Genomic DNA, 12320 nt, shown 5'->3' on the forward strand with positions numbered 1-12320 from the left:
TGTCTATTGTGTTAGTCATTAAAAAAATCTTTTTGTATACTTGTGTTTAATAATTAAATGTATTTTCAGAATAATTAATAGACATCCACCCATGCATAGAACAGTGACTTTTAGTGTGTTAGCTTATGATAAATCCCAGACTGTGTGCCTAAGATCCAATAAAAACAAAATAATATTCTAGATGTCAGTATGAGTGATTGTAAATATTTTACATAGTGTATCTAGTTGAAAAGTCAAGTAAATAAAATTTTCATTAATCAACCATATATTCAGCCCTATGCTAAGAAATAAAATAAAAAGTGAAAGATACAGTCCTGGGGAATACAATTCTATTAGATAGGCAAATGTTACCCATGAGCATATTTATTGGCATCTGTTTATGAGATGCCAGTCATATGCTAGGTGTGTTCTATATGGCATCTTGTTTGGCTTTTGCCTTCCCCTGGATACTAATAAGTCAGATGTGTCCTATGAAATTTGTACTCAAGTGACTATTGTGCAGTTAGTGTTGAGGATTTTGATTCCGGAATAAAAGGAACTTGTGCAATTGAATGTAGCTCACTTCTAATATGCCGAGGTTAAAGAGCTAAGAAAGGCCTGGCAACTGTCGCTGGGTAGGGAGGACAGTGGCCAGCCTGGAGCGGAGCGGTGTGATGTCAGCCATCTGAACTCCCTGCAACATGAGATCCACAGTTGGGGACATTGTTTCTAGGAGACAGTTCACTGTATTAATGACTCTTCTTGTTGCTCTGGAAAAATAATTGACAAGATGCAACTTAAAGGAGAAGGGTTTTAGAGTCATGACAGGAAGGCATGGCAGCAGGATCATGAAGCAGCTAGTCATGAAGTAGAGAGGGGACTACAAATGGGACCTGGCCAAAAAAACAAAACAAAAACAAAAACAAAACAACACAACAACAACAAAACACTCCCCAGTGACCCAATGTCCTCTAGTAACACTCAACCTCCTAAAGGTTTCGTAGCCTTCAAAAACAGTCCCACCAGCCAGGATACTGTTCAACTGTGAACCTACAAGAGATGTTTCACACTCAAACCACAATGCTCGCAAAGGAGATGGTGCCTTTGACAGTATATGAAACACACATGGTAGTGTCTCAAGGCTGGGTGAGGCCACTGTGAGGAGTCTGTGTGCCCATTCCCTTCACATGTGAAGGGTCCTCTGCTCTGGAAAGCTTTGCTCCCCTCTCCCTTGAAGCTAACTGTTCATTTCTACCATAAGTCTTCAAACAACGGAAGGCACCCATTTTAGTTTGCCTCCAGTAGAAGACTGACCTTTTTGAAGGCAGACATTTCCCTTCATCATCACTGCAGGGAGCCCTCTCAGTGAAGTTTTGTTGAGTGGATAACAAGCACCAACAAACTCTTAAACTCAGGAGCCCAGAGGGAGAAAAAAATCACTTCTAACATGCCAATGTAAAGGAGCCAAGGAAGGCCTGTCAACTGTCCTTGGGCGGGGAGGACGGTGGCCAGCCTGGAGCTGAGCTGTGTGATGTCAGCCATCTAAACTCACATCACAACCTTTAGCAACTCTTTCAAGCTACAAACCACTTGGCACAGGGTCTCTCTGTAGATGACAGTAAACTTGAGATGAAATGACCAGGGAGTTTTTCTCCATTGTGATAAAGTTCTCCATATTTTTTGGTTTGTGAGGACTTGGATAGTAAATCAGCGAGCTCTGAAATGAAAGCTCCATAAATAAATTGGTTCCAGCGGGCTGGTCATACGACGGATGGTGTACTTTCCAGTCACAGCCGTAATTTTAATGAGCCGTCCTGGTGATGGATGGAGCTCTCGTGGCCCTCTGTCCTTAATGTGGTGAGCGGTGGTCCTGGGGGTTCAATGCCCTGTCCTTATGTTATAGGCCAGATATTTACATGTGTCTAGGCAGGTATGGCTCAGAGTTTTGCATTTAACAGCAAGGTAAGCCTGAGGTCATAGTCAGACTGTCATGACTGAGTGCTGTAGTGAGAAGGGAATTTCTCCATTTCCTTCTGGAGACCAAATGCAGATAAGCCAGTGTGTGTTGGTGGCTGCACATTTATCCTCTTTCCCCCTTCTGAGAGCATCTCAATGGTTTTCTGTTGAGCTGATTTATGACAGCGATGCCCGGCAAAAGGATCAATGTGGGATCTTTTGAGAAGATAATCTGAACTTTGGACAGGAAACAATCTGTTATATCTATTTACACTAAATCTATCACAAGATGCTTAGTTCCAGAGACGGTTTCAGAAAGCCATCAAGAAAACCACTTTTTTGTTTAAAAAAAAATGGGATCAGCAATCAGGTCTTCCAAGATGGTACTTACCCATTACCCATGATGCCAAGAGCAGTAGTTCTCAGCCTGGGGGTTGCAACCCCTTTGGCGGTTTAATGACCTTCCACAAGGGTCACCTAAGACTGTCCTGCATATAAGGTGTTTACATTGCAATTCATAACACTAGCAAAATTACAGTTATGAAATTGCAACAAATAATAATTTTATGACAGTGCCCCCCCCACAACACAAGAAACTGTATTAAAGGGTCTCAGCGTTACAAAGGTTGAGAACCACCACCCTAGAGGATTTCATAGGCCTCATTCTCTCCATTCCTCCTGTTGTCAGGAGATGGCCAAAGGTCATTTTGAAAATAACTTCCACACACATCAGGGAGAACTCTGTTGTCAGTTTGGGTTCACTAGAAAGAGAGCTTTTAGTTTGTCAGCAAGACTACCAGTTCAGCAATGCTGTCCCTCAGCCTCCTTGCTGACAATGCAAAGGGGTGACAGACATTCAGATCAGCCCTGAAGTCACCAGCCATGCTTGTGGGTTCTAGTTGTAAACAGATTGTAAATGGAATGTTGGGGGAAGGAGATGTTTCTCTCAGTTCACCCAAATCCCTCTCTATATTCTAAAAAAGAGGCTGAAGAGCCTCTAGATTCAGATTTTGTTTCCACAGAGAAGAAGCTGGAGGCCTGGATGGGTACATGAGTTGGCCAGGTTCCCACAGCTGGTTAGAGCCAGCCATAAGACAGCCTCTCAAATTGCAAACTAGACCATTTTCCTCTCCCTACGAAGTCTGTATCAGGAGTGCACATTGGATCATGCAGTAACATTTCTAGCAATTCATTGATGGTAATGCTCTCTGACAAAATACTAGAAGTGCTCAGAAGAGGTAATATAAAGTAGCCATTTTCAACCCTTTGTATCCATGGAAAGAAGCTGTAGAAATTGCTGGAGCGGAAAGACAGTTCTACTCTGAATTACTAAGCGAGGGATGAGGTCTGGGAGTCAGCATCTCAGCAGGGTACCAGCTGATGCTGACAGGTTCTTCCAAGAAGTATCCGGTTATTTCAGGCTATCCGTCATAAGGCACCACGTTCTGCCTACCGGTTGTGTCCGGCTGTTTATTCCTTAGTAGTAAGAATTTCCGGTTATCCCTTTTTGCACTGCTCTGTATATTTTTTCATGGAATCTTTAGATTCTATCCTGATGGGGGTGAGGTGCCATGGCTTTGAGTAAGATGGCTTTGGCGATCTGTGTTCTAACATGGTAAGATCTTGAACAAGTCATGTCATACCTAGGTTTCTGTTTTTTTCTATCTGTAGAATAGGGGTAATATCTTCTAACTCATAACCATTTGGGGATTGGTATGGGTAATGCCTAAGGAGAGTTTAATGGGTGATAATCTCTTGTATCAGAGGCCAGTCAGGAAAACAGTGTAGCCATGTGCCACAAAGCGACATTTCAGCCGAGTCTGGGCCACAGATACCACAATGGTGGTCCCCTAAGAATAGAATGGAGCCAGAAGATCTCCCCCACCCACACCCCACACGCTTGTGACACTGTCACAGCTTATTACCATTGTGGGAAGGGTGATGCAAACCTCCAGAACAAGCCAGTATAAAAAGTAGCATGGGCATTACTGGAAACCTGACAACAGTTATTATTGGCTAATGTAGTTGACGTATTTTAGAGTGCACTCCTGATTATAAAATGTTTTCTGTAAAAGCTCGCTATGTTACGCCAGCAGTAGCCCCAGGCAGCTCAAGTTCATGTGTCTTGATTGTAACATCTGCTCTTGTGCTTGACCTACTCTCACAGTCTTTAGCTCATTTGGGCCGGAGAAGCCCACAGGTACACAGCAAACAGCCCAGGTGTAGTATAATAGCCTATGCCAGCTAGGTGCATAGAAATACACTCTATGGTGTTCACACAATGACAGAATCACCCAGGGTTCATTTCTCAGAATGTATCCTGCCACTAGGTAATCCATACTTCTTCTTACAGGCAGAATTAAATAAGCAGACATACTCAGCTGATGAAAGGGTCAGAAACCAAAAAGAGGGTATACCGGGAAAACAGAAGTAGCATAAGGTGGTAGACATTCAGAAGACATCAGTGTGACCAGACCCTTGTCCTCAAGCTAAGTCTGCAGGATATTGCTCACACCTGAAGGAGACAATCCAGAGAGCAGGAACTGCAGCTATGGAGGAAATCAGAGGGAAACCAGAGGGCCCAAGAGCCAGGGAAATGAGTTCTGTGATACTGCCATGCTTAACACATGCCAGCCATGTTGGCATCGAAGTGTGGGTCCTCTCACTCTCACTGCTAGACCACGTTTTCTTTTTGTTTCATTTTTCAAGACAGGGTTTCTCTGTGTGGCCCTGGTTATCCTGGAACTCAGCTCTGGCTGGCTTCAGACTTAGAGATCTGCTTGCCTCTGCCTCCCTGGCATTGGGATTAAAGGTGTGAGCCACCACTGTCTGGCAGGGTCTTATCTAGCAACCTCACTGTGCTTCCACATTAAATGTGTGGCCTACATACATACGTATATACACCGTAGCGTGGTCACAGGTTCAAACAGCAGGAAATGTCAGTGGAGACGTTATTGCACGGTGAGAGCTGCTTCCTGACCAGGCAATGAAAATGCAAACTGGTATTTGGGGACTAAAATGGCCCCATTTACACCTCAGGTTACACCACTGCATCTTGTTCTTGTACCATGAGCTTAAATTTCCCACCGTACAAGAGGCAAAACCAGAAGCCATCAGAAACCATAGGTACATAGATAATTGTCAAGGTGAAGACTGGAAAGATAGAGGGGAATGAGGCTTTTTTTTTTAATAGCAAGACCGAGTCTTGAAATGATCGCCCAGACCTATTTATTTTTACCATTAACATATTAAGATGCTATATAAATAACATTGGGCACATTTCACATGACCAATCTGTAACCTCAGTTCGCAAAACTGAACTGGAATAGTGAAGCAAACTGGCTGGTAGGAGTTTAGAAATGTCTCCAGTGAAAACTAAAATTTCAAGTGGAAACTTAAGTTTCAAAACAACCTTTATTCTGTTTGAGGACCTAATACAATGCATTAAGCAACTTAAAACAATACATAGCTTCACTGAATCTATAACTTGAACAAAATGTCAAGGAGGCACACTCCCTCCCTCCCCACCCCAGTTGCCTTGTAAAGGCAAAACTACAACTGACCATGACATCCTCCCTCTCGTCAAAAGACCAACTTTATTTTTTATCAATGTCATATAAACAGATTTGTAAAAACATTGAACAGAGTTTAACTTTAAAAAATACACACGTATAAAGGAGGGGTTTTTATTTGTTTGTTTTGCTTCTTTTTCTTTCTCTTAAATAGCAGCATCCTGGGCAGCCAATGCTATCTCATGGTGACAAGTTCAGCGTGAAGTGGGAGTCTTTCCAATCGAGCCAATTCCACTCCCTCCCACTCCCAGGACTAGTTATTTCATAGAACTGCAGAATCCTTTTTTTTTGTAAAAAGTAGAAGAATTTGGTATTTTGGAACTTTGTCCCATGCGAGGCATTGTGCTTTTTAACTGCCCCTTTCCTAAATGACCCTAAATTCAAACAGACAGCAAAGCCTGCTTTCCAACTGACTTAGATACCATGCATTGCAAAAGCACAGTTGGGAAAACCAGCAGGAGCTTTCTCCCGATAAAGAACATCAGTAGGACTTCCCAAACAAGTTATTAGCTCATAACCAGATACATAACAAAGCAATTGGTTCCCCACAACGACAGCTCTGACTTGACAACACTGAACACAAGGAGGCCTCAGGTGAGCAAGCCACCCAGACTTGCTCCCTGAAAGGGGAAGTAGCTTCTAAAAACAGGGGGGGAAGGTCAAATGATGAACCTCTCACTTCACTTGTCAGCAATTTTCACCTTTATAAGACAAAACAAGGCAACATCAAAGGAAAAAAGAACATACACATATACAAGACCTGTGCTAGACATCTGCTTGCTATGTACTTGAACTCGACTGTGGATCTGCGTGCCTGAGAGGTGTACTGGAAACACAGTCCATGCACATATACATATATACATATACCCAGGGCCATGAAGTTGTCATGTGTCAAACATAGGCTTGCTGCCTTCTCATGTGGTTAAGATCCCTCTGGTGTGGAGGATGAGGTCCCAACTCTTCACTTCTATGGTCTAGCTCATCCTCTCAGCAGCTTAGTGTCTGACTTGTCTTTAGGATGTGAGAGTCAGTGAGAAGAACTGATGCGGGGGTACTTACGTATCAGCAGTGCTGTATCCATCTGCACTCGTGAGCCACTTAACTCTACTAGACAAATGCGTTGATGGAATCCACAGAAAGCTAATGGCCAAAACGTCTCCAAGGACAGAGCTGGTGAGCATATGAACCTATCATCAGAAGGCATTCAGCAGGACAGGTGTAACAGGGCTCACTATGTGTAGACTAGGTTGACTTCTGCCTTCTGACAGATGGAAAAACTCAAGTTTGTGCAATGAGAAACTGAGGCATCTGCCTAAGTTGCAAGTCATCTTGCAGAGCGTTGAAGAAAAAAAAATACTTAATAGAACTTGTAAGGAAACAACCAATCTCTGATCCACTATTAAAATGAAAGTTATTTGTATTTGATAGCATACATGATATGCTACAAAAAGGAAGGAAAAGAAAAAGGAAACGAAAGAAAGAAAGAAAGAAAGAAAGAAAGAAAGAAAGAAAGAAAGAAAAGAAAGAAAGGAAAAAAATCCAACCACAAACCTAGCTTACAATCAAGCATTATCTGTTCAGTCTTAAATGGAGTGGCAGAATGCTACCACTGGAGATTGCAAAGCCCAGAGTAAGCCCAGGGAATCATCAATTGTCTGGCAGTCAGGAGGCGGTCAGGTCAGTGGAGTCAAGTTTGTGGGCTGACAGTCTGGCTGACTGACTTCTGCTCTTGAGGATGAGCAGTTATTTCATAGGAAGAAAAACAATACATTCCATAGACCACTAACCCAACCACCAGGCTGCAAAAGATTAAAACAACAACACTGAAAGACACGAAATGCCTTCACCTTAAGTCTATGAAGGGAAGAGAAATAAAAGTCCTGGGTGCAGCTGATAGTGAGGAAGGGAAAGTGAAACTGAAGAGGCCACTTGAATCTCCCTAGCCTGTGACTGACAATCCTTAGCCTCTACTCTCCACAGCATGCCACAATTCCCCAAGAACACACCAGCGTTTGCACATGCACATCAGGGCAGGGAAACTCAAACTCTTGTTCTAAGTTAAAGGAAAGACACCACCAACTGTTCCCTTTCCACACCGTGATGTACAACATTGCACAGCCATGTGAATGAGAAGAGCCGTTTAACTTCCACAAAGCGCAGTCACGGTCTACACGCCTTACGTTCTAAACCGAACGGAGAGCTAGGAAAATAACATCCAACTAAAAGTACTGTTTCTCAGGTCATGCTTTTGCTGAAATGAATGGTGGCTGGCTGCCGGGACTACTCCAATATCAAAAGGAGAAAAGAACACCTCTTCTAGATGCAGGGATTCAACCTTGAGACCAGTGTGTTCAACAACAACCAAAAGAGCACGGTCCGGGAACCTCAAAACTAACTCAGCACCTCCTGAGAACAGAGATGCCGGCCAGCTGGGCTGGGCTGGAGCTACAGCAGGTCTGGAGTTGCTGTGAATTGGTAATGACTATCAAACCCAGGTGGGGAAAGATGCCTCCCGCCTTCAATCCTCCTCCCCTTATCTGGAATCCCGAGAAAGTGCATACCATCTTTTCCCTCCCCCCTCCCGCCTGCTACAACCCATGGCTACCTCCCCCTCCCTCCAGATTCAAGAAGTTCACAATTCGTTAGGAAACAAACATTGCCAGGTACCGTATTCAAGAGTCTTAAAACAACACTTTTGCACTCAGCAATACTTTGTCATAGCATATATCATTTTCTTTTTCTGTTTTATTGAATAAAGCAGCTTTGAAGCTTATCAGGGCCCTGCCCAACATTTAGTTAAAAAAAAAAAATCTGTTATGAACGTTTTAACCTTGGGCTAACAGCCAAGTACTCTGTACAAGAAAAACTGTAAAATATTTCATAGTTTTAATTCTTAAGCCATTTTTTTCTTTCTGGCATCCTGTACATTTCTTAAAAAAAAAAAAAAGTAAAAATAACAAAACAAATATTAACAAAAAAATGAAGGACAATATTTTCAAGCAACAAAAACTGGGGTAAGGGGAGCTTATTCTGAAGGTATATTTGAAACTGGTAACAACATAATAAAAATTAAGAATTGCATAGCACTGCACGTTTAGCCTTCAGCAAAACAAAACAGAAGCTATTTGGTATTGATACAAATCCATCTATTTGATAGTTAGTCACCCAATATTATATACATATTTTATATACTGAATGTCATTTTAAGTCCACTTGTCCACACTCATTTCCCTGTTGGTGGGTTTGTTGGCTGTTGATTTGACAAGCTCAAACAAAACATTTTCTGATTATTTTTGTTTCTGCTCCAAACATACTGCATCGATGTTCTTTCAAAGTGTCCTGCGTGAACAGATGTTCCTCGCTGCTGCGTAATCGTTCATTCATTAAAAAAAGGAAATAATCCACAGTGCGACGTGTCTGGGTTCACCACACCCAGCGACACCCAGGCTAAACCAGGCTGGACCAAGCGGTCCCAGGCACAGGCTCTTCAGCCTTGTCTACCTTCTGGTCTCCGAAGTCCCAACTTGTAGCTGGTAAAGCTTCAGAAAGCATGAACAAGCACCATGGATAAAGGCCTCTTTGTCCCTGCACGGAGAGATTTTTGCATTTCTTTTTCTCTGTGTGGTGGTGGTATATTGTGGCTTTAAATTAAAAGAAGAAAGAAAGAGGATAAGGTTAGAAACGTCTAGTCATCCAACAGCCCTGGGCTGAGTGTCTTCCCCGGCTTCTTTTTGTCCAAGAAAGCTCTAGTCCCATGGGCAGACAGCCGGCTTCGTTTCTGCAGCTCAGTTCACAGGTCAGGCTGGAGGGGAGCCCTTTGCTTCCCAGAGGCCTTGGGTGGCTTGAAGGTAAGGAACTGGATCCGAATGCAGCGCTTCATCGCCTCTGTTGTGCATATACTGGGTATGCTAGTGTGACATTGAGGGAGTCATTGTGCTGCACGAGGGAGGTGTGTTGATAGTGTAGCACCAGCTCCTTCAGGGAGCTGTACAGGTTGTAGGGCTCGGCAAAGCCATAGCCGGTGGCAGTCTTGTTGATGACGCAATGTTTGACTTCGCCATCTACCCTGGAAAGGGGCAAAGGAACAAAAGAGAAAGTGTTTTTGAACTGGTCTCAGACAATCTGGAATTCCACAGGGTATTTTTAACAAAGCTACTGTCACGGACGGCCACGGCTGGTGGGCCTCTTTCGTGCCTGGGGAGCCAAAGCCCCACAGCCATAGTAAACTATCAGTGCCATTTTCACCGGCCAGGTGACATACACAAGGACTATGGTCTAAAAGAGGGAGGGCCAGAACATGTATGTAAGACGTAAGGCTCCCAGGAGACACGAGTACTTGATAGACATGTGGCTGGATGTCGCACAAGCCAACCACGGGACAGACGGCAACTACCCCAACATACACACACACACACACACACAAAGACGGCAACTCCCCCCAACACACACATACACACACACAGGCACTGTTACCACTGTCCTTGTGAGTTAACATGCTAGCTTCCCTGTAGTTACAATCAATAGGCCTCTTTAAGGCGTTCCTTGAGGCCTCATCGCAACTCTCATGTCTTGGCATTTATTCTGAATTCTCCTATTCTCTCGTCATAACTCAAAGTTCTCCCTCTGTCTGTCTAATAGGGATAGTTCTTAAATGAAGCAGTGTTTGGTCATAGAATATAAGGTACTTTTTGTATCTTTATAAGAGGACATTTGTTTTTCTGTCCCAATGATGCTAGTGACTCCAAACTCTCCTTGCACCGTTCTTTTGGTTGACTCAGGAGTCTCCATATTGCAGCCTATGCTGACTTGAATCACTCGCCACTGTCTCACCCAAGCCTCTGAGAGCTAGGAGTGCAGAAGCCACGCTCAGCCTCCAAATCTTACTTTTCAAAGTACTCTTCCAAACTATCAACTAGAAGTAAAAAGGAACTAGCCTACAAGACAGAAACAGGGCCGCTTCGGGGTGTACCCCTGCGTGTATTGCAACGGGGCCCTCCCTATTGTTTTGGTCAGTCCCTGAGAGAGTGCTTCATCTGTTTTAGGTGATGTTCTCACCTACCGACCCTGCATTCTAACTGTGTTAACGTTCATGGCTAGCCAAAGCTTGCTCCTTCAAGATGAGAGTGTTCTCCTACCCTGCTCTCCATCGGGCACTTGGATGGAGCCTAAGAGGTCTTCGCAAGCTACTTACACTACAGAGCAGGCGTAGCAGCCCTGCTTACTGCTCTCCCGGACCAGGAAAGTGCCGTCTCGTTTCCCCCGCAGCAGACTCTCAGCCTTGTTCCTGTTGCTGCTTCCCACATTCCACGTCTTCTCGTCATGGTGGGGCAGATCCTCGTCATCTTCTACCAGCGAGTATTGGCTACACAGGCAGAAGGGAAGGTTGCTGAGTGAAGGCTATCGGCCCCCAGGCGGCCCCAGGTCTCCTTCCGAGCAAGTCAGGTCAGATGACTCCTCCAATCACCTTTCCTATCACGTCTTTTTGTTTAGCCTCCCCCTCACCCCAGGGTGAATGGCTAACAAAAAGTTATTACTTTCTCCATTTTCAAGTCAGCAGTCACCCTTTAGGTACCTGAGCTGAGGGTAGGGACAGTATTAAGAAGATTGCCAGGTCTCAAATAATCAAACTAAACATATACTTAACCTTCAAAATATACTAGACATAACTGTTGTTTTCCTCTCATTGTTCCAAAAATATTTGGGGATTTTTCTGATGCTCGGGGGCATCATTATGGACACATGGGTCAATTTACTCCATTGTGGGTTAAACAAACAAACAAAAACAAAAAACAAAAAAACAAAACAAAACAAAACAAAGAAACAACAGCAAAACTCCAAAACCCTCAACTTTTCTCTTTCTAAAACTCTGGATACTACCAGTCCGTTTCTGCATTTTCCCTCGGAGATGTCCCAAAGTCAGTGACAATCTATTAACAAAACCCCAGGCTGCCTCCCATCTTTCATGGCTACTCACTCTTCAGTGTTCTCATTTCCCAACCATTCATTCAACTTCTTCTGCCGAACTCCTTTCTGTGTCAGCCACCTGAAAAAGAGTTTTGCAAATTAAAGGCAAAGAACTCCTCTTTAATTTTGGCCATGGTCAGTTCTTCAGGCTCTGTTTCAAACACTCACATCAAGTATTGGTCTCTTGTCTTTCTCAGCTGAATGAGGTCTGGCTTAATACTGTTCATTCGCTTGTCAATCTCGCGGTACTCGGCGGCCTGCTTCTTTAGGTCTTCCTCCAGTCTTCTTCTACTGTCTATGATCTCACTGATGCGAGACTTCAGCTTATCATAATTGTGCATAATCCTGCAGGCAGGAGAAGCAGATCAGTAAGGACCTGCAAGCACCACCGCGCAAGGGCCACCCACTTTAGGAAGCTTTGTTTATTTCATTTTAAAATTACTCAAATTACAGGAAGTGAGATCAGCCTTAAATGATTGTTGTTACTTCCTGTCACAAGGATAATGGGAATGCTCATGGTTCATCTACCTCTGAATTTCTTTCTCGTTGCCTTCGCGTTTAAACTTTTCTATGTATTCTTTGCTGTACCGCTCCTGGGTTTGGCATTGTTCTTCAAATATTTTTATGGTTTCATTAAATGCTTCAATAGCTGTTCTTTTCATTTGGATTTCCTGCAACACAAGTTTCATAAGGCAATGTTATCACTTTCTAAGTAGACTTCTTACTGTAAGGACAAGCTAGCTAGCATTGCAATGCAAATGCACTGCTAGTCGGCAGTCATCCGTGGGTACCAGGAGCCCTCTCGGCCACTAACAGCCAGATGCTTGAGTTCCTCACTGAAGTGCTGTA

At 43.7% G+C, this 12320-nt stretch overlaps 1 protein-coding gene across 5 annotated transcripts in view; it reads right to left on the reverse strand.

The window, feature by feature from the left end:
* Positions 1-5330: 5330 nt before the first annotated feature.
* Pik3r1 (phosphoinositide-3-kinase regulatory subunit 1) overlaps positions 5331-12320 on the reverse strand; it is an 84920-nt gene continuing 77930 nt past the window's right edge. For all 5 annotated transcript variants that reach the window (XM_021645743.2, XM_021645744.2, XM_021645746.2 and 2 more), the window contains 5 exons: positions 12000-12142; positions 11640-11816; positions 11482-11550; positions 10699-10869; positions 5331-9573 (listed from right to left, as the gene is read on the reverse strand). In XM_021645743.2, the coding sequence (XP_021501418.1) occupies positions 9384-9573; positions 10699-10869; positions 11482-11550; positions 11640-11816; positions 12000-12142 (750 nt within the window). In that variant the 3' untranslated portion in view covers positions 5331-9383. The remainder of the gene's footprint in view (positions 9574-10698; positions 10870-11481; positions 11551-11639; positions 11817-11999; positions 12143-12320) is intronic.

This window comes from Meriones unguiculatus, chromosome 6 (genome assembly GCF_030254825.1).
Source record: "Meriones unguiculatus strain TT.TT164.6M chromosome 6, Bangor_MerUng_6.1, whole genome shotgun sequence".
Classification (NCBI taxonomy): Eukaryota; Metazoa; Chordata; class Mammalia; order Rodentia; family Muridae; genus Meriones; species Meriones unguiculatus.